Raw genomic sequence first — 22,929 nt, 5'->3', positions numbered from 1 at the left:
CATTCACACATATCTGACTGTAATGGGTGTCTGCCAGTCAGGGGTAGCCTTGTTGCAGGCTATCTTGTCATATATTAGTAAATCATGCCCTTCCCGGGAGTTGCATGATTGAGGCAAGTTACAGTGGCTTGCAAAATTATTCGGCCCCCTTGAACTTTTCCACATTTTGTCACATTACAGCCACAAACATGAATCAATTTTATTGGAATTCCACGTGAAAGACCAATACAAAGTGGTGTACACGTGAGAAGTGGAACGAAAATCATACATGATTCCAAACATTTTTTACAAATAAATAACTGCAAAGTGGGGTGTGCGTAATTATTCAGCCCCCAATACTTTGTAGAACCACCTTTTGCTGCAATTACAGCTGCCAGTCTTTTAGGGTATGTCTCTACCAGCTTTGCACATCTAGCGTTTGGGAACAGCAGTTTTCAGATCTTGCCACAGATTCTCCATTGGATTTAGATCTGGACTTTGACTGGGCCATTCTAACACATGGATATGTTTTGTTTTAAACCATTCCATTGTTGCCCTGTCTTTATGTTTAGGGTCGTTGTCCTGCTGGAAGGTGAACCTCCGCCCCAGTCTCAAGTCTTTTGCAGACTCCAAGAGGTTTTCTTCCAAGATTGCCCTGTATTTGGCTCCATCCATCTTCCCATCAACTCTGACCAGCTTCCCTGTCCCTGCTGAAGAGAAGCACCCCCAGAGCATGATGCTGCCACCACCATATTTGACAGTGGGGATGGTGTGTTCAGAGTGATGTGCAGTGTTAGTTTTCCGCCACACATAGCGTTTTGCATTTTGGCCAAAAAGTTCCATTTTGGTCTCATCTGACCAGAGCACCTTCTTCCACATGTTTGCTGTGTCCCCCACATGGCTTGTGGCAAACTGCAAACGGGACTTCTTATGGTTTTCTGTTAACAATGGCTTTCTTCTTGCCACTCTTCCATAAAGGCCAACTTTGTGCAGTGCACGACTAACAGTTGCCCTATGGACAGATTCCCCCACCTGAGCTGTAGATCTCTGCAGCTCGTCCAGAGTCACCATGGGCCTCTTGGCTGCATTTCTGATCAGCGCTCTCCTTGTTCGGCCTGTGAGTTTAGGTGGACGGCCTTGCCTTGGTAGGTTTACAGTTGTGCCATACTCCTTCCATTTCTGAATGATCGCTTGAACAGTGCTCCGTGGGATGTTCAAGGCTTTGGAAATCTTTTTGTAGCCTAAGCCTGCTTTAAATTTCTCAATAACTTTATCCCTGACCTGTCTGGTGTGTTCTTTGGACTTCATGGTGTTGTTGCTCCCAATATTCTCTTAGACACCCTCTGAGGCCGTCACAGAGCAGCTGTATTTGTACTGACATTAGATTACACACAGGTGCACTCTATTTAGTCATTAGCACTCATCAGGCAATGTCTATGGGCAACTGACTGCACTCAGACCAAAGGGGGCTGAATAATTACGCACACCCCACTTTGCAGTTATTTATTTGTAAAAAATGTTTGGAATCATGTATGATTTTCGTTCCACTTCTCACGTGTACACCACTTTGTATTGGTCTTTCACGTGGAATTCCAATAAAATTGATTCATGTTTGTTGCTGTAATGTGACAAAATGTGGAAAAAAAAAGCTGAATACTTTTGCAAGCCACTGTATTTAATTCTAACCTTAGTGGAAGTCATGTGATTTAAAGGGGAACTATTGTGAAAATTAAAATATAATATAAGAGGTGTCTTGTGAAAATGTGAAACTTTCTAAATATAATCAATAAAAAATTCTGTACATTTTCTAAAATAAATGTTACTCTTAACTATCCCCCTTCAAAGCAACCTGTCTTTCTTCATTCCTCATGCAGACATCTGGGTCAGATTTTGATTGACAGGTAGGTCTAATACATCTTTTGGGGAGGGGGCATCCCTTCCTAGCACATGTGTTAGTAATAACTCGAATAACTGACTCCAGCACAAACAAAATAACTGACACATGCTACATGTACAGAAATAGGATTTTTCTAAGAGCTCTAACACCTCTTCTAAGTAAAGGGTGCAACCCCCCCACCAAGAAGATGTATTAGACCTAACTGCAAATCAAAACCTGACTCCACCTGCTGCATAAATAGAGAATAAAGAGAGACAGATGATAGGGGGTGGCGAGTTAAGGTGTCCCTCAACAGGACAGAGTTTTTAATTCATTGTATTTAGAAAAATTCCCCTAAAAGGGATTTTGTCATCTCATTGCATTGTGCCTGAGTCTGTGCTTTCAGAAGGAGCCAGCGCTACACATTAGAACTGCTTTCAGGTAACCTATGATTTCTCCTACTCCCATGTAACTGGAGGAGTCCCAAGCCAGACTTGGATTTCTTCCTATTGAGTGCTGTTATATCTATTACTTTTAGCAATGCAGGTGCCAGGGAGCTGCTATCTTGCTACCTTCCCATTGTTCTGCTGATCGGCTGCAGGGGGGGGGGATATCACTCCAACTTGCAGCTCAGCAGTAAAGTATGACTGAAGTTTATCAGAGCACAGGTCACATGGCTGTGGCACCCTGGGAAATGAAGAACATAGCTAGCCCTATATGAAATTATAATATTAAATATTAAAAAATCTGTTTATGCTTTTGAAAAACAGATTTCAATGCACAATTCAGATGGAGAAGCTCTATTAACTGATGCATTTTGAAAAAAACATATTTTCCTTTAATAATAATGTCATCACCTTCTTTGCCTTGCAAAAGTAAGGGGACCCCAGTTGTACTGATATGTCCTTCATACATTGCCCACTCTCACAGGCATAGATCTGCTGTTATAAATCTCTTCAGTTTTATTTGTATTACCTGCAAACTATACTCATTGTTTGGTCACTGATGGGAATGCATGGTTCCTATGTCGGTATTTCTTCCTGTTCCTTTAGCAATGAGGTGGAGTTCCCAATATGAAGCTGTTACTCTACAAAAATCAATAAAGGCTAGAAATCTGGGTGCCTAATACATTGTACATTATACACAGACCAACCCTGCTGTTTCAAAGAGAACCTATCTTTGCTTTTCCTGGTATGAGAAGGCATGACTCAAACCCAATCAGTTTCATATAAAAACCTTTAACACAAAGGTCCAATGCCAGACAATGAAACAACATCCACAGGATAATAAGGGATAATACATTCTAAAGTAACTCAATATACCTTTATTTTTTTTTAATCTAAGCAGCAGACATCATATGTTGAGTTGAGTACATATTCAATAATCTTGCTTTTATAATCATTTCTCAAGTGTAATTGTCCATTCAACTGAAAAAAAGTCACAAGGAAGCTGGGAGAATTTATTAATTAAGGTACACGCTTCAGTGAAAGTAAAAGGCAAGCTGATGTCATCTGTTTAGTGTAGCACCTAGCTCTCAACATTCCTAAAGTTAATAAAGTTACAGGCTGATGAGCTGGGGAATGACTTGAGTAGAAATTCTATTTGCACTAAAGAGTTATCCCCTATTGAGTATCTTATAGCGTTACACATATTTAATTTTGTATCATCAAGAAATCTGTGAGTCAATTTAAGGCCAACTTGGGATCCTGGGAAATTCTATTCATTGTCCTGCCGATATGCTGAATTATGCTTTTGATGTCTGTTCCATTTGTTGAGAATACAAAGGAAGAATCATTAAAAGGAAATACAAGAAGAAAATCACCTACTCGGGAAGGAGGCCTTTTGTCGAGATCAGAAATAAAGTATAAGGGAAACAAAGGATATTTAGGCCTCTGGTGTGAAGATTGTAACATACAATTGAAATCCATTTTAGAGCTTAAAGGACTTAGCATTGAATGTGTTTTAGAAATAACTTTTGATGCAGGTAACTTCTGGGATATATTTATTCTCTCTCTAAGTCTAGATGTCAGTGTCTTTCGAGGATGAGCACTTGGTTTGCCATTTGGCATAACTTCCTTTTTATAGCACATCTCAGCAACTTCATTATCACTTCCTTTTGACTTGTTGCTTCGATCCATTTCAGGAGAATTTTGAGATGTGTTGTTGCTGCTTGCAAGCTGAATAGAGAATGGTTCTATCGAGCTGTTATCTTTTGCAGGCATATTGGTCATATAGCCATTATCACAAATGAATGTCCGTGGAGCAGGAAGATTTAGGGGTTGTGCTATTAAATTTGTCTTTTTGCATCTTCTTGTATCTTTTTGACAATCAGAAGTCTTGAAGTTAAGAAGCTCTATTATGTCATGAATGAGATTTTTCTTCACAGTGACATCATGAGAGCAGTCTAAAGACAAGGCAGGGCTGTAATTAACTTCTAAAAGCCAGGGCTTCAAGGTGTCATCAATAAGGATGTCAAAACCAAAGAGTTCAAAACAGTTAGGTGTGGGTGGTATATATGGTGCAATGGCCAATAGGGTCATAGTCACTATATTATAGATCTTTTGCCAAAGCAGAACATCATCCACATCTAAACCATGGAGATACGACCGGAATTGACCGAGTGTCCACTTACAGCCACTTCCAACTCTCTCTTTTTCTGTGTTGTACGATGCGCTGTATTTATTAATGCTAGTATTGGTTAGATGAGAAAAAACATTATCAAGGGAACTAAGGTCAAATTTTTCAGTTGCAAATCTTACCAAGCCTTCTTGGTAAACGTAGACAGTTAAAGGACAAAAACTGGTTACGCAGACATATATACGGAGGTCAAATTTGTAGCCAGAGATTAGTAAAGGGTTCGTTATATATTTCTGCACAATAACAGCACAGTCATAGGCTAGGTCCTTGATGTCCTGAAAAATAAATATTCCCCTTCCCCTGGATAAGTCAGTTGGTTTACAGATCCAATAGCTTGATTTTTTATCACGCCTCTCCTTAGTGTACTGAGCTACAAACGCTGTGTACTCATTTGGTAAGATAAAGGCTACTGGGCTGAACTCATAATAGGATGGACCATAAATTCCTTTCATTCTTTTTAAATGCCTTGCCAAGCAATCCTTCTTTATCATCTGTGAAGTCCTTGGATGATGATTGAGTCGCTGCCATGGCTTTATGCTGTCATGGTCAGATGAACAGAATGCTGACGATCTCCACTGCAGATTCCATGCAGTTTTCGCTTGATCACTCTCATCAAATTCTTCCCAGCCACGTTCAAGCAGCACATCCCGTACCACCTGGGGAGTGCTATCATGAAGACGAAACACAAGAGGGCTTGATGTTTTATCATCTTCATCTCCATCTGCCATGGTGCAGTCAACTTCCTAAAACACCTTGTTAAGTACAGAGAAAGAAAACACATCATTCTGACTTGTAATATACTTTTCAAGAACATTTTAGAAAGCAAATTATATTTATGAAAATTCACAAGTTATGAAAACCTTGAATTATGGTATAAGGCATAATAATACACAGTGTATACACATGACATAGCAGAAGCTCATACTCTAAAGGAATGATTTCTGAAAGCAGTTTGATGTGCAAAGTATAAAATTTTGGATGCTACCAGGGATAAATATAATGTGCATAAGGACAAAGTACCGTATATACTCAAGTATGTGCTGAAAAAGGAACCCTCGGCTTATACTCGAGTCAATTACTAAGGGCAGCAGTGGATTACTTGTCCAACCGGCCCCATGCGTTGCGCAAACCCCCCCCTCCCACATGCGCATGTGCGCTCTGCACATTCACAATGTCTTGCCTCCTCCAACATATGCAGGGCTCAGACACAGCTCACATTTGCAATCCTGCTGAGCTATTCTGTAAACTGGAATATCCCTGCCACCAAACAGTGTACCTTGTTTCACAATGACAGCACATAGGTAATGGATTTCAAAGAAAAAGAGATATATTGTATGAAAGGAGATATATTTCTAGGGCTTTGTTTGTTCCTGCAGAGAAAATACATTGATCTTTTTGCTTTTCTGGGAATTCCTATTTTAAATGTCTCACAGGCTGATTAAAAAAACTCTGTTTATCTCTTTGCCAGTACCTCTCTGAATGTGTCATTGCTCTGTTTTGGGGATTACAAATTATTTTAGCAGTGTACATTTAGGGAGGGCTGGCATATGGGGCACTGTCCCTGCCCACACATTGTACAGGTATGGGACCTGTTATCCAGAATGCTCGAGACCTGGTATTTTTCAGATAAGCGATCTTTCCATAATTTGGATCTCCATTTCTTAAATCTGCTAGAAAATCATTTAAATATTGTTTACTTACTCGTCTAGCTAGGGCTACATCAGTCTGGGACTAAAATAAGCTAGTGCAGGGGTATTTCTTTACTACATGTAACTCCATTCAGCCTGGAAATTTTCAAGCTGCTAGTAATTGTGCTTAGAAAGGTTAGCGCTCATTGCCTTCTCATTTTCATGTAACATTAATATAAATATATTTGTTAACACATAAGTGTTCTGGAGATATATATTATATACATTATATATTTATGTAGCATTCACAGGGGGTCAGGCTGAGTGTCCTTTTATTAATTATTTGATTATTGAAACTTAGCAGTAGCTGCTGCATTTCCCACCATAGGATTATACTCGAGTCAATAAGTTTTTGCAGTTTTCTTAGGTAAAATTAGGTACCTCGGCTTATATTCGGATCGGCTTATACTCAAGTATATACAGTAAGTTGCTCATGCAAGCTACATGTACATTGGCAGTGTGCCTCTCTATTTCTAAAGCACTTACCTACTTTGCTAGGTAAAGTGGCTGTATTTCAAACAAGTGGATCATGCATCCTTGAATAGGTGTGACTTTATCAGTTAATGGTAACTCAGATAATTAATGTCTGTTTGCAAACCTCACAACAAACCTCACAGCATGCATATAATCTTTCATCAAAATACCCGACTTAATCTCATAGGTGCAGTTTCCATCATTCCAAACACAGACGAGTAGGTGGAAAATTGCTGGTCACTGGGTTCTAACATTACACTAGCTTCTGTGGTTGGTCCCATTGGAGACTATTGATTACAGTTTGGGAAAGTTGCCCGTCTAGCCCTAAAAGGATACGTCATTTTGAAGCATGAGTCACTGCTTATTTCAACTGTGTTCTGAAAATTATATGTTTCTAACTGGCACTGTTGGGGGTCCTTGAATGCTTTTTTAAAGGGCCAGTAACTGAAGTTGCCCTAAAATAATACCAGTACCCCCTCTGATTTGTGTCATTCCTGTGCTTGTTTCCTCTTGCGATGGGTAACTTTTTTTTCAAGTGATAAGAATGCTGGCAGTGTTAGTTCCATTGATGTCTGAGGCCCTTCCAGCAACGCCAGAGAACACCTGTCTTTCCTGCCACGAGGCAAGGTGGATAGCAAAAAGTTACCAGGGGCGGCAAAACGGCCTGTGCTTTTAATGACAAGCATTATATTCACTCCCGTCACTTTGCATAGACAACAGATGTGCTTTTTTCATGTGTTCCATAAGCCTAATAATTACTAGGGTTTGGCTGGGTTAAAGTAATGCCCTGGATAAAAGTAATTCTAAATAGTTTAAAAGAAAATAAGCAGTGAAAAAAACAAAACTTATGGTGTCCTCCTTATGGTTTTGGAAAATATACAATTGTGACCAGTTGTTGTGGCCGCTAGGAAATATGTCATCACTGCTCTCTAGTAATCCTATTGCCTCAATTTGAATAAGTGAATCAATGAATTTTGGCCATCCTTGTGACCAAGTCAGTTGATTTGATTCTGTTTAAATCAGCCTAGGTTCTTGCCACTGAGAAGACATTTGCTATAAGGGCCGTGACACACGGGGAGATTAGTTGCACCACGATAAATCTCCATTGTTGCGGGCGACTAATCTCCCCACAATGCCATTCCACTGGCTAGAATATAAATCGCTGGTGGGATGGCATACGCGGTGCACGATTTGCCGAAGTCACCAAAGTCTGGTGCTAAAATAGCCATTACTGTGCCTAGAGAGTGCTTTTGGTCCCTTTCATTTAATGACATTTGCTTTTTTTTGCTAGTTCTAGATTTTATTTTAAAAGCAGCAAATATTTCTATAATTTAAATTTTATGTCTATCTGTAACAACTGTGTATTTACAGTGTAATATATAAAGTGTGGAAGAAGGCTGTGGAAGCAGCCGAAACGTTAGATGCACGTTTGAAATAAACAACTTTGTTTTTCAACTAAGTCCTGAGAGTGCGATATTTTCTCCAGCTTTGTCCTATACTATTTGTTGAATACTGCACCCAGGCTCCCTTCTATTGATATACACGTGAGTGCCTGATAACTACTGACTTTTATTTTATATATATATATATATATATATTATATTATATATATATTATATATATATATATAATATATATTAATATATAATACACAAGAGCCATGAATATCCTGTGCATTCTATCCTTATAAATTATGCTTTAGTGATCAGTTGTCATCAGTTATAATCTGTGCTTAGTAATGTAATCAGTTATAATCTGTGCTTATATAAGGATAATAGTATAAAGATACTATAAGTCATTTAGAAAAGCATAAGGCTGTAGTGCTTTTATATAGGTCATGGACCTCAAGGTGACTTCAAATATCCTCATATCTTACAGTTGAACAGCTTTTATCTATTTAAACTCTTTTGTATATTTTATATAAATTGCAGTTTGGGTAGCGACATGTTCCTCCCTATTATTTCTTATTTTAAAAAAGCACTTATGCTAAGAGTTTTGAGTGTTATAGTTTAACAGCAGCCTGAGGGACTTTTTATTCATTAAAGCACAGTGTATTGGTTAAATTGAGAGCCCTCTCTCTGTAATGTGTAGGTATCTGTCTATTCCCAGACCCACCACTTCTAGCATTCAGGCAGCCCCCAAACCTAAAAAGATTAATAACAAGAAGTGCATTAATACAACCCAACAAAAATGAAACTTATCCCTATGGCAAAAAACAATGCAAAACCTGCCCACACATCTGTAAATGTATTATTCATTCATGTATGTGATACTGGTATTCCAGAGACTGAGATCTATGTATTTAAGAATGTTTTTTTCCGTAGGGGGCCATAACTGTTTTTGAGACCCCAGATTCAATGGTTTAACCTGAAACTATTATGCTTTTTTCCTCCTGCACTTAAACAAATTAAATCTGTATTATTTATCCCTGTTGTCTGGAATACAAATGGCAAGTGCTTTGGCTTAACTCATGTGTTACACCTATATACCATGCCTATACATACTGTATGTGTAAGCAGGTACAGAGAACATAGGGAAAATCAAAAAAGCTCCCAGGCTTGAACCTGGTCCCCCCTGAATAATAGGGACTAGGCAAAGAATATCACTTATTATTGTGTTATGTATAGTGCAACACATTCTCATGATCTGCACTCTGTACTCAAAAAGTACCCCCTAGTTACACAATTATGGAAGCTGTGAGTGACTCTGGGCTTAGCCTATAATTAATTTCCTACAAAGCTAGCATTAGTATCTGTATACAGGCTTAGTCTAGAAAAACAGGTTGCCTTTGGTTGAAGACTTTGCCCTCCCCTGGAAAATTTTCTCTGGATGCCCACGGCATTGGCATCAGCAAAACCTTAACATAATAATATAACATAATAATAGTTTTACCCAACTAATTTATATAAAACTTTCACAACATTCACACAGATCCTTTTTATTGACCAAAGTTTACACAGGCAACAGTTGCCCAGCAACTTTACTTACTATGATTGGCAAGCATTAATTTACAGGTATTTAGTATGGATAAAGCAACTGGGAAACCAAGGTTGCTTTTTGTGTATCCATTAAATAGGTATTGTAATGAACTCTTCACTGAACTTGCAGCAGGTATAGACACTACAGGTTGCTAAGGGCAAAACAGTATAGACAACAAACCATACAGCTGCTACAGGACCAAACAGTACAAGGCCAATGACAGACGAGATTAGTTGCCTCTAGCGGTGGCAACTAATCTCCTCAAATGCTTTCCTACCGGTGAGAATGTGAATCGCCGGAAGGAAAACATATATGTCACTTCAGCTTTCCGAAGTCGCCTGAAGTTTTGAAAAGCTGAAGCGACATATGTGACTAATTTCCTTGTCCGTCATCACTCTAAAATGTGAAGAGGGCCCCAGGGTTATAAGCAAACACAATTTGAGAGGGCTGTGTTGTTCTGTACCATTATTATGCTCACTTTATACTCTTAGCGATATGCCAGCTATATAAAATAATTAGGTGGATGCTGTAGGACTGGATCTGCTCTACCACAATAAGCAGCAGAATTTTCATATTGCTATAAATACAAGGGGTCATTTATTAACCACACCAAACATTCAAAGTACAATTTTGGATGCAATTTGTGACATTTTCCCCCTATTTCCAAAATGTACTCAGTTGTGCTTGACATTAAACAGACGCAATTGCTCTGAAAAGTCCAGTTGTCTTTATTAGTGATGAGCAAAATTAACGGTTATGTAACAGGTACGTATTTGTGAGAAAATTCTGCATTTCACCATCAAAAAATATTTTCACAAGAAAAAAAAAAAAAATAGCTGTGAAAATCTTCACCACAAAAAATGTCCATAGACTCCAATGTATTCTGCACGGAAAAAGTCAATGTGGAAAAAGTTGCAGCTAAAATAAAGTTGCCATGAAAAAAGCCTCTAGACTCCAATCTGTTTAACATAGAAAAAGTATTATTTTAGCTTTTGTACAAGCAAAGGAGCTTGCAGCAGGAACCACAAAACATTTTTAGGTATTTCATAAATGACCTCATATCAGTAGATATTATGTGCAACTGGAACTCTAGGGATAAATATTTCCCGCTAAAAAAAGAAATGGAACTATAATTACTGATTTAGATTAAAAAAACATAGCTTTACAGTCACTTCAAAGTTTATAGAATGCTGTGTTTTACAAGTCAATAGAAATGTAAATTTAATCCATTATCCAGAACGCTACAAATTACGGGACGGCCATCTCCCTTAGGCTTCATTTTATCAGATAATTCAAATTTTAAAAAATGATTACCCTTTTCTCTGTAACAATAAAACAGGACCTTTTACTTGAGCCCAACTAAGATATAATTAATCTTTATGGGAGGCAAAAAGTCGTAATGGGTTTATTAAATGTTGAAATCATTTTTTAAAGTATGGTGATTCAAATTACAGAAAGATCCCTTATCCAGAAAACATCAGGTGCCAAGCATTCAGGATAACAGGTTCCATACATGTATTTGGATGGATAGCATGGTTTGTATTAGAGATGTACCAAATACAGGATTTAGGTTGGGATACAGCTAATATTTCGATTAATATGAATCCAAACCCTTAATGTCATGTGACTTGAAAGTGCCGGACGACTCAAGGCAACAAATGTTTGCCTAAACATTATGTGGGTTTTCCTGTTTTAATCTATATGTAAATTAGGCTTCAGGTTAGTGAGGTATTTGGATGAACCTTTTGGTTAACCAATATACTGTACACTTGTAAATGTAAATGCTATTTGAAAGTGATATTTTTCTAGCTGTTTATATTCTCTGTAATACCAGTTCTGACTCAGTGTACACTGAGACAGTGTAGCAGAAACTGGCTCCTTCTAAATTTTTTCAATATTCAGAAGCAAAGAGCAAAAAGGGGTAAAGAATACTACAGGTATGGGATCCCTTATCCGGAAACCCGTTATCCAGAAAGTTCCGAATTACGGAAAGGCCATCTCCCATAAATTCCATTATAAGCAAATAATTAAAATTTTAAAAAATGATTTCCTTTTTCTCTGCAATAATAAAACAGTACCTTGTACTTGATCCAAACTAAGATATAATTTATCCTTATAGGAGCCAAAACAATCCTATTGGGTTTATTCAGTATTTAATTGATTTTTTTAGCAAACTTAAGTTATGGAGATCTAAATTACGGAAAGATCCCTTATCCGGAAAACCCCTGGTCCCGAGCATTTTGGATAACGGGTCCCATACCTCTACTTCCAATTGTAATTACATATTTAAATTCCCTTTAAACCAGAGAGAATGTTGAATTCATCTATACTGGAAATGTTTCCTTTCATTATACAAGAAACTGTTTTTGGGTGACATCCTCTGTAACTAACAACATGATATTCATGGCAATAGTTGTACACTGCAGTCACGCTTAAGGCTTAAATGGTTAAAAATGTAGATTTCAGGAATAAAACTCCAAGTTATGGTAAAAATCCTAATACAGAAACCTTCAGTTCTCAAGCATTCTGTATAACTGACTGTAGGATGCACATAAAGTTCCATGGGTGCAGAGAAAGGCTGAAATGGAAAATGATTATTGTGAAACTGTGCATAGGACAGCATGGTCAAGCTAATAATATATCCCCATTAATGTACAGATATATCTATTATTTTAGCTATGCTACATTTAAGTTGCTATTGTCTCAGTAGTGTAATAATAATATACATGTTGTGGTCTCTCACCTGAATACAGAACGTCTTTGCCTTGCTTCCTTGGTGTTCTCTGTCCCCATAGCACCTATTGACCTGCTATATGTTAGCAGCAACTCTATAAATTCTTGCTGATCCTCTTTAAGTGCCACCCTCTTGCACGACACCAGACAGGTTGCTATGAAACTCTGTCTCACCACAAGTGACAAAGGGTTCTGGATTTCAAAGAAAACTGCTGACGGTAAAAAGAAAAAAAAAGTACATCCCAGTGACTCATTATGGGAAAATAAAATCAGTAAATACAAGTGTTATTATGTTATATTGACTCAAGGTTTACATGGTCAGTTGTTCACTTTCACTCTCAATGTAAAAAATGTATGCATGCACATATTGTCAAAAAGGTTCTTCACACTTTACACTAATGTTCCTGAATGGCTGATTTAATAGCATAATTACCTTTGTATGGTGGTGGTATAAAAGGGGCAACCCCAAGCCTGCTCCCCTGCCTGGGCCGAATCTCCACACATTAAAGCCTCAGTGGCTTTAACGTGGTTGCAGCCCCAATGTCCCCAAAGCTCCAGTCCAACACTGACTGTACGGCAGAAGCAGTAGCAGTGCACTGTTACCCCACCAGAATCAGATTTTTCAACTGCCCTCTACCTTCTAAAGGGGTAGTTTACCTTCAAGTTGAATGAAGTTGAATGTAGACTTTTAGTATGTTATAGAATGGTCAATTCTTAGTGACTTTTTAGTTGGTCTTTATTTCTTACTTTTTATCATTTTTGAACTATTTGCCTTCCTCTTCTGTGTCCAACTTTTAACCAACCCTGGCAGCAAGAAAACTATTGTTTTGTGAGGTTACAATTGTATGGTTACTGTTACTTTTTATTAATACACTTTCTATTTAGGCCCTCTCATATTCATATTCCAGACTCTTATTCAAACAACAGCCTGGTTGCTAGGGTAATTTGGACCCTAGATACCACATAGCTGCTGAAATTCCAAACCAAAGAGCTGTTGCCCAAAACGCTAAATATAAAATCACAAATAAAAATGAAGACCAACTGCAAATATTCTCAGAATATTACTCTCTATATTTCATACTAAAAGTTAATTTTAAGGTGAACAGCATTGCAAGATGAGCTTTAACAAGGCTAAAATGAGTGTGGAAATAAGGAATACAAAGATGAATGGACAGTATCAATAATATTTTACATATACAACAGCCCTTCTTATGATATATGGCTCAAACAAGTTTGGCAAGCAACATTTTATGTTAACCTTGGGTCACTAAGCTCATTTACAAAGATTCCCTTTCTGCATTTAGAGCTTGATACTACTGCCATCTTGTGGTTCCACACAATTTGCAAACAATATTGATAGATTAACTAAACCCACACCAAATTTTTTAATCAACCCAGGGGCCCCCTTCCCAATCTCATCACTGGCCAGGAGTTTAAGTCCAGCCCCCCCCCCCCCATTCTAACTATTTAATAGCAGATGCCAACAGGGTTTGCAGCTGCTATCTTCATCCACTTGTCCAGTGTCATTTTAAAGTGATACTGACACCAGAAATTAAATCTTTTTTTTACATCTATCATAACATTGTCTTTGCAAGAACTTTATTATTTTGCCATAAAAGTATTTGCCTGATGTGTTTACATTACCTGTCTGATTCCCTATGTTCTTCTATAAGGGGGTGGCCATATTTGTCCGTTTGCATTGGAAGCTGTAACTGACAGGCTAAGAAGGGACAGTCAGGTTGGCAAAACAGTCAGGTTTAGGAACTTCAAGTAACAATTACTTACAAAAGCAAACCTGTCAGCGGAAAACCGTCAACATGACTTATAGGTAACTTTTTATGTAGATTCAGATTTTGAAAGGCAGTTTTTTTGTGTCAGTATCACTTTAATAAGAATTTTTCTGCCAAAATAATCTGGTCCTAGCGACCACTGCACATGGTCCTGGTCTGTGATTGCTGCCAAGGAGGCATACATGGGATGTGACGTATCCAAACATGGCAACCACCAGCACTGCTGATTATCGAGGGACCCTAAACCTAGCAATTAGGTTGGAAAGGGGGTTGAGGTCTCTTTGCATGGGCGGAGGGGTGTTCTGGTTAAAAACAGAGGGTGAGTGATTTATTTCTCCTTTAATACAGAAGGTAAATTTAGCAAAAAATAAAAGGTTATCAAAACATCAGTGTAATAACGATGCACCAGGCCCCCATACAGAAAGATAAATCTTCAGAGGGGCCCGGCCCTCCATCCAACTGCCTGCCCATATCTCCATCTCTCTTACCTACTCAGCATGTGTATAGGTGAGATCTGGGATGGAGACTTCTTAGATCTATAGTGGACTGCTTTCACTATAGTTATGCCCCTGTGTCGAAAGGATTATAAAGTTCTGATGCAGTATCCTGTCAATTAATAAACCAGAAAGAGATTCAAAATAAAAAGCCCAGATCTTATGGTATAAGCAGAACTCTTTACAAATATCAGTGAGTTTGCATTTACTATTAAGACCACAGGTCTTCTTAAAAATCTTTGAAGGGAAAAGACCAAGGAGAACCGTTATAGGCTCCACAGACCTTCAGTTGAAAGGTTTAATGAAAGGTTTAACTTTTTTAATTTTCTCTTTCCTGCAGTGCATTCCTTCCTGCCTTGAGAGGCAAAAAAGGAGAAAACCAATATAGGTTCTATTGACTTTCAGGTCAATAGAACAAGAGATCTGCAGTGCATCAGGTCCTGCTTTGAAAGGCGAAGAGAGAAGAGAACCAGTATAGGTTGTATAGACTGTCAGCTGAAGGTAAAGAAACATTCTATTGAAAAGCTGTTAGGAATAGAGGGTTGTCTAACAGTTCACTTCCAAGAACATACAGGCAGGTCAATTGGCCTAATATCGCCCAGCCATATTTATATATAGGCACTCGAGGGCCTGTGCCTAGGGTGCCTACATATAGGGGCTGATTTACTAACCCACGAATCCAAATGGGAAAAATTCCGATTGGAAAAGGAACATTTTGCGACTTTTTTCGTATTTTTGCGACTTTTTCGTCGCCGTTGCGACTTTTCGTAAATTGTCGCGACTTTTTCGTAACCATTACGAATTGCGCAAATTGTTGCGACTTTTTCATAGCTGTTACGATTTGCTCGTATCTTGTCACGACTTTTTCGTATTGAGCGCTCGTAAACTGCGGGCAAAACTTTCAGACTTAGCATGATTTTGGAAGCCTCCCATAGGACTCAATGGCACTCTGCAGCTCCAACCTGGCCCAAGAAAAGTCACGATACTGAAGCTTGAATGAATCCGAAACTTTTGTACTCGGCGCAAAGGCTACGAAAAAGTCGCGACAATTCGCGCAAGTCGTAACACTACGAAAAAGTCGCGACATTTTGCGAAACAGTCGTAACGGCTACGAAAAAGTCGCGACAATTTACGAAAAAAACGCGAAATACCGATCATTACGAAAAAAACGCATTCGGATGCCTTCGGACCATTCGTGGATTAGTAAATCAGCCCCATAGTGGGGTGACCCTCAGGTGCCTATTTAAATACATTTTAAAAATTCCTCCAGCCGCTGCTTGAGAGTTCCTGCATAATCCAGTGACAAAGCTGGGGGTGCAGAGCTGTCAGATCAGTAGATTAAATTCATGTGGGCTCCATGACATGCATGTGCACAGCCACACATTTTCAAAACCTGGAAGTGATGTCACTGCTCATGCACATTATTATTATAAAGCGCCAACATATTCCGCAGCGCTGTACAATAAGTACGCACATAAACTGTTCTGGATCTGCTGGACCCACATTGCGCACAGCACACCTTTAACAACGGGAAATGTTTATGTGCATACATACACTAGATTTTTTGTGCAGGACAGCTGGAAAAGTGGGGGAAAGCTAGAAAATAGAGGGAGTGATGGGACACTGGGGCAGGGAGTCAGAAATCGGTTAATTCCTGAGAAAATAAGGGGGGTTGACAGGTCACTCGCAACAGAAGGTGTCAGTGAGGTCAGCGCTGTATAGACCTAAATACAGAGTGTGAGCACCCCATTGCCAAACAGGCGTAATATTTATAATAATAACATCTAAATGTGGTTAAAAGGAAGGATATCATCACTGGTGTTGTTTCAGCTCGCACTTCAGCAAAGGTGGCAAAAAACCATCTCTGGTAAATGTAAGAGCTAAACTTTGTACCAATACACAGATGCACCTCACTTGCATCATAAATTAACCCCTTTGTATATATTGGAATAACTTATTATTCAGGATCCCCAATTTACACTCATAATTGCCTAATAACTGCTGGGTCTCCTGTTGTTAGTGTTGCACTGAGCCTCAGTCGACTCACAATTGCACTGATAGAGAAGACTTGGGCCAGTTTTTAGTCACTTGCAGCCAGGCACACACTGGGATTCAAACCAGGCCCTGGCATTTCAAGTACAGAGAGGCCTAAACGGCCCCCACCAGCCCACTAAATCATCTTACAGAAGCCCCTCTGGCATTTGACAGAATCCACAGATTGCCAAACTGCTGCTTAACTTCAACTCTCAACATCCCTTGCAGCTATATCGGTAACATCTAATTCAGAGCTGTCAATTTATGTCTAGGGGGAATCCTGCGGCACTCAACGTCACTTCCATAGGCATGCGCAACTGTCTCATTGAAGCCACCATATGACACCCATGCATTAGCAATTGCATAGTATGACATCTTCAAATGCTTACTTCGCATAAGTGCCCAGAAATTTGAGCAAAACTTCAGGAGACTGGGCAAAATGGGGAGAATGCCATGGGGTGATGGGAGACCAGGGGAGAGGAGCCTAAATTGGGTAAGGGGGGTGACAGAACTGCCAATGTGCACATCCAGTACACTGTCATTTACACAAATACTTATAGGATACTTAAATGCAGAAAAAAAAATAATCACCCACTAAAATCTACATTGGAAAGTCCCATACACATGGAAGAAGCACAAAGTGAGCCATGTAGATCAATCTCTATGTGTCTGTGCGGTATATGGGTATTGGAAGCTATTGTAGCAAATTACAAACCAACACATGCAGCCAGCTGGGAAACTGCAGGGGGTGCCAATCAATAATTCACTGACCCTTTCTCATAAGCAGCTGGCAGTCTCCAAGGGACAAACAGCTTAGCTGCACACACAGCACCAATTTGTGCTCCTTTATATTGAAAGGTTGATTTCTGAATGTAAAAATAACCCTTAATATACAGCATCCTATAACTAAGAGCGACCCAGTGTTGTATAAAAATCGCGCCAATCAACATTTACGCCAGTCACTCCCAGAAATGCCAGCTCACGATACGCAGGTCAGTTTGTTACATGACTCAGTCGCTCTGCCCCACTGGTTCAACTGCAACTTTCAGTATCCTGGAACAGTAATAGCTGAGCAATCATGCGAACTGTAGCACAACTTGCTGCTCGGCTTCCCCAACCTGTCAGACGCAAGCGGGCGGGGCTATCGGAAGAGCTGAAGCGTAAATAAGTGGGCGTGGTTTTGTGGGCGATGTCACTCCGGAGAGGTGGGCGGAGCTGTAGCTCACTGTTCCCGGTGTTATGGCTGTGGGCCCCGTGAATGAATTCTCCGGGCGGAAGAAACAACAAGAAGAAACCGGTGACCCCAGCGGCGGAGACTGGTCCCGGCCCGCCGACGCCTCCTCCTCCTCCAGCAGAGACGCAGGTCCTGCTCGCCCCGCCCTCACTGCATAAGCGGAACCTTTACCTGTTCTCCTATCCCCTGCTCGCCGCTTTCTCCCTGCTACGCTTCCTGGCTTTTCAGCTGGGGCTGCTGTTCGTTTGGTTTTGTGAGCGGCTTTCCCGTAGGGTCATGGCGGACAAAGGGAGTACGGCGGCCCGCACAGCAGCGGCTCCAGCTCAGGACAGGCCCCAGGAGCCTGAGGTAGTGAGGAGCTATCACCAGCAGGCCTTCCAGTACATCTCTATGGCGCTGCGCATCGACGAGGAGGAGAAAGGTGAGTATTCTGCATGTTTAGAACATTACATGCACCAAGACTGATCAGGGGCTGTACTGGGAGGGTCACAGCTGGAGTTATGGCTTAGTGGCAATTGGCTGCCTGTCAAAGTCACTGTTATAGTCTGTATACAGCCAAGCACCTGTGTGTACATCATTACATGGAGCTGCTACAGAACCTTTTGTACTCTGGGGGGCAGTATAAACTGCACAGCCTATTCTGCTGTGGTGGGACAGGGTTAGTAATGGAACCCTTTGTACTCTGGGGCAGTAGCTGCTATGGAACCTTTTGTAAGCTAGGGGGCAAAATAAGATGCACAACCTATTGCACTCTGGGTGGGCATTAATAGTTCTAGAACCCAGGTCTCAACGGGCCTTCAAAATAGGCTCTGGCGTTTGAAGTGCACAGAGGCCCAAACAGCCCCCACCAGCCCAATAACTAGTAACTGTCTATGGCATCTTACAGCAGCCCCTCTGGCATTTGTCAGAATCTACAGATTGGCATTCCAAGCTTGATAGAACATTTTCAACTCTGGGACAGTAGCTGCTACAGAACCCTTTGTTCTCTGGTGGGGCAGTAGAACCTTTTTAGGAACACCTACTACCAATTATAGCAATAAGTTGGTACTACAGTCAGTTTTGCAGTTTCCCTGCTAGATCAGATTAGGTTGAACAGACCAGAACCTTATATGTGTCAGATTATTCAGCCTGCCCAATGTCAGAGTGGAAGATGGGTTCTAGAGTATGACTGTTGTGCAAATTCGCAGCACTATTATAGGACTATTATAAAGGATTCTTTATTGTAAAAATGACAGCCCCTACAGGCATCAATAGAACAGTTTTATAAGATTTTTGGGACATGTAAAGTGGCTCCCCTATTAATGGATATTGGATATGGGTTCTCGCATTTGACATGCTGGATAATTTTATTTGCATGCACCATATCTGTCACATAACAGTATGGCATATTAGCAGGTAAGGAAGCAAAGTGGGTCCACAGCTCTTCTGTTCTTGCTGTTTTGATACTTGTATAGTTTACTATGTAAAGTAAAAGTGATTATGACTGTGGCATAGAGGTGTGTTATATAGGTATGGATGTTTAGGGGAAAAAAATATTTTATGTTTAATAATAAAAGGACTTATATACTTTTTTTGTTTGGGTGACAGGTCCCTTTTAATAATCAGAGAGGGGATTTAATGCTTTTTGTGGCTCTCTAGGTGAGAGACAAAAGGCCCCAAATTGCCCCTTTATTAACTTTGACTTGATAGTACTGTTATTGAAATTTCAGATACAGTAAGTTGTTTGAGGTACATTGGTAAGATTTATTTGACACATATGTGGGTTCTTAACAAAGCCAAAAGTCAGAACTACAGAACAAAAAAAACCACAGGGTTTTAATAGACTTTTTGACATAGTAGCATACATCATAAGAAACGTATGCGCATAAGCATTGCCAGTTTACCAAAATATCTGTTTCTACGCTCCTTGTTTTCTACAGCATAGAAAACAAGGAGCTGCTCTTTGCCAAATGTGGTTCTGACCCAATGCCATACTAGACATAACTAAGGCTAGATGGCAAGGTATTTTCTGGCATTTTGTAGCAACAAAAGGCACCATGTCATCGGATCCAACACGGTGCAATTCGCCAGACATGGTCTATTAAAAGTGAAATTCAAAAATAATTATAGTGTATGGTGAGGGTCTCTAGTGGATTGTGGTCCAATAGACACTAGTGTTACAAAAATCTATTGCCAATTACAGGTATTGAACCCTTTATCCATAATGCTCAGTACCTGTGGATTTCCAGATAAGGGCTTTCTGTAATTTGGATCTCCATACCTTGAGTCTACAGGTAGGGAATCCCTTATCTGTAAATCCTTTATCCAGAAAGTTCCGAATTACGGAAAGGCCAGCTCCCATAGATTCCATTATAAACAAATAATTCTAATTAAAAATTATGTCCTTTTTCTCTGTAATTATAAAACAGTACCTTGTACCTCATCCCAACAAAGATATACTTAATCCTTACTGAAGGCAAAACAAGCCTATTACGTTTATTCAATATTTAAATGATTTTTAGAACACACAATTTATGAAGATCCAAATTACGGAAAGATCCCTTATCCGAAAAATCCCAGGTCCCAAGCATTCTGGATAACAGGTCCCATACCTGTACTAAAAAAAATAATTTAAACATTACATAAACCCCAAAAGATTGTTTTACCTCTAGTAGGGATTAATTATACCTTAGTTGGGATCAAGTACAAGGTACTGTTTTATTAGTACTAAGAAAAAGGAAATTGTTATTAAAAAATAGAATTATTTGCTTAGAATTAAGTCTACAGAAGACGGTCTTCCCGTAATTTGGAACTTTCTGGATAACGGGTTTCCTGATAACCAAGCCAATGTCTGTAATGAGTAATTATACTTTTTTTGTTCCTTCCTATTCTTTTAAGTGTAGCAGATGTTGAATGCTCTGAATTACCCCAGGGAACAAAATGGAACCTATTTACTGCATGAATTAAGGCACATTAGAACACCAATTAGTACAGTAAGACCTTTTGTGCCTTAGTGTCTTAAGGAAGGCCCTTTTTTGGCAGCTTGCCTATTCTAGGCTGCCCCAAGCTCTGCTGGTGTAAGTAAGTGCTGGTAAGTCACATTAGGTGATTATCGATTTTGACTAGGACCAGACAGGCCCTAGTCAAAATTGGCACTGGCGACTAATCCTCTCCAAATGCTTTTAAACCCACAGTAATGTTAATAATAATTATGTAAGTAATAATGCAGTAATGTAATTTAGGCAACTTTTGAAAGCCAAAGCAACTTGTATGTAAATTAAAAGATGTGTTAGGTGACAGAACTATAACTAGTGCACTGTTGTACATGTTTCTGGTTGCTAGCGCAACCGTTCTAGTTAGTTATAGCATTTTAATGTGTAAATGATGTCAATTAGAATATTGGAAAAGCAGCCCACACCAATAACCTTTCTTTTTTTAGTTAGCATTTCTTTGTGCCTAGAATTGACCGTGGGGCCAATGAGTCAGAGAGGAGATTAGCCCAAGTATGGCTGCATTCAGGCAATGTACAGTTTTCTTTGTACAGCAGTCTCAAGTAAATATATGCTTGGATCCATACTAAGTATGAATTTAACTCTGGTGACACAAGCCATGTTTGTCTTTTTAGTACCTTGACTATTATAGTCTTTTGACAAGCATTCTGTGTGACAAATAGCCAGTGTCTGCTCTTTCTAGAAATTTCTTCCATTCATACTAATAGAAAAAAGTATGCAGTTATACTGTGTTAGGGATCCTGGCAAGAATAACCTGTCTCTTTTTTTTTTTTATAGAAAAATAAAATGAATGTAAACAGCCTATAAAGGCTGTATTTTTCCCATTAGCCCATTTATGCACATTGTATTTGAAGAATTTTTAGTCAACTTAAGTAAAACTCAATTTTTCCCCCTGTGAATACATTTTTTTATATGATTTCAAAGTTAATGGAGTCTACTTTTTGGTTTGTTGTTCCTGGATGTCATTTAAAACAGGTAAGAAGAATCCGTTTTTGCCAGATTAGATGGAATTTATTGAAAGGTAGAAATGCATCTGGTTTGTGTTTTTCCTACCGTAACTGTAAACATTGAAATATGAAACCTATAAAGTATTTGTTTTTCACGTACTTCTAAATAAAACGACCATTGTATATTTTGGTGACATATTTTAGTAAGTGATTGCATTTTGTGTTTAAAAATATATTGTATATTGCCCATATGTAGAGCACAGTTTTACAGCCTTTTAATGAAAATTATATTTTTCTTATAGTATGTGCTATTGGCTAATTGCATATTTAAACCATTTTAAGTCCATCCTTCTGACCCTTAGGAGACACTGTCCTCACACAGAAACCAGGGGCACGCCTACATACTAGGTTACATCAACCAATGAATAAACAGGCTTTTACCCACTCTTCTTCCTGTTATAATTTGCATTGTTCCCTGCAAGGGCATCTGTGAGTAACAGACGGAACACAAAAAGGTGGTTCGAGTCAACAGATGTAAAAAGGGAAATATTTACTGATATGTATAAAGCTATTGGATAAGGATTACTTATTACAATATCCATTTATCTGTTGGTTATATTTTTGTTCAGAATGTATAGTTCTCGTTTAAAATGTGTGTAGTAAAGTTTTACATCCCAAGTATGAGATAACAAATACCTTAATATTTCATTTCAACTCCAAAAATAATACTGACAAACTATAAGGTTGAACTGATATATCTGCCGTTATTTATCTTTTTATGTATATTTTTCAGTCTTATGGTCTGTGTAGAGTTGTTAGTTCAGTTCTTTATAGAAACCCTGAGCCTTTGTATAATGCTGTGAATTCTAAAATAGATTGAGATAATTGCACATGAATGCCTTGTCACAAGACATTGGCTCAGTATGTACCGTAAGCCATATAGAACAGCCTGAAGCCTCTTGCTGCCCAGACTGATGACGTGCTGTTTTTTTTTTTCTTTCTTGTTCCCTCCCTCCTTTGTTAAAGATATATTGTACAGTCAGGAAGAACCTAGATAACAGATGTCAACCAAAA

General features: G+C 39.1%; 2 protein-coding genes across 6 annotated transcripts in view; one reads left to right on the top strand and one right to left on the bottom strand.

Moving 5' to 3' along the window:
• Positions 1–3,156: 3,156 nt before the first annotated feature.
• On the bottom strand, positions 3,157–17,772 carry ttll2 (tubulin tyrosine ligase like 2). Of its 4 annotated transcripts, none has more exons than XM_031903123.1 (3): positions 17,690–17,772; positions 12,377–12,578; positions 3,157–5,244 (listed from the first exon to the last, which is right to left on the bottom strand). In XM_031903123.1, exon 3 carries the CDS (start codon positions 5,218–5,220, stop codon positions 3,538–3,540), a length of 1,683 nt encoding a protein of 560 aa, XP_031758983.1. In that variant the 5' UTR covers positions 5,221–5,244; positions 12,377–12,578; positions 17,690–17,772; the 3' UTR covers positions 3,157–3,537. The 4 variants fall into 4 exon arrangements, 3 of the variants coding, with proteins under 3 accessions (XP_031758983.1, XP_031758982.1, XP_002942242.1); XM_031903122.1 differs by having other exon boundaries at positions 12,377–12,575; positions 17,456–17,746; XM_002942196.3 differs by lacking the exon at positions 17,690–17,772 and having other exon boundaries at positions 12,377–13,914.
• A 117-nt stretch (positions 17,773–17,889) lies between these two features.
• The window catches only part of spast (spastin), a 42,500-nt gene continuing 37,460 nt past the window's right edge, over positions 17,890–22,929 (top strand). The window contains exon 1 of one of the 2 annotated variants that reach the window (XM_012963010.3): positions 17,890–18,339. In XM_012963010.3, the coding sequence (XP_012818464.1) occupies positions 17,943–18,339 (397 nt within the window). In that variant the 5' untranslated portion in view covers positions 17,890–17,942. 2 annotated transcript variants of the gene reach the window in all.

Source organism: Xenopus tropicalis, chromosome 5 (assembly GCF_000004195.4).
Source record: "Xenopus tropicalis strain Nigerian chromosome 5, UCB_Xtro_10.0, whole genome shotgun sequence".
NCBI lineage: Eukaryota > Metazoa > Chordata > Amphibia > Anura > Pipidae > Xenopus > Xenopus tropicalis.
Note: the sequence above shows the minus strand (reverse complement) of the source record. Positions and strands in the feature narration are given on the sequence as shown.

Bases quoted from the DNA above. Each gene is read 5' to 3' on its own strand.
- ttll2 (XM_031903123.1), bottom strand. From the start codon at position 5,220: ATGGCAGATGGAGATGAAGATGATAAAACATCAAGCCCTCTTGTGTTT.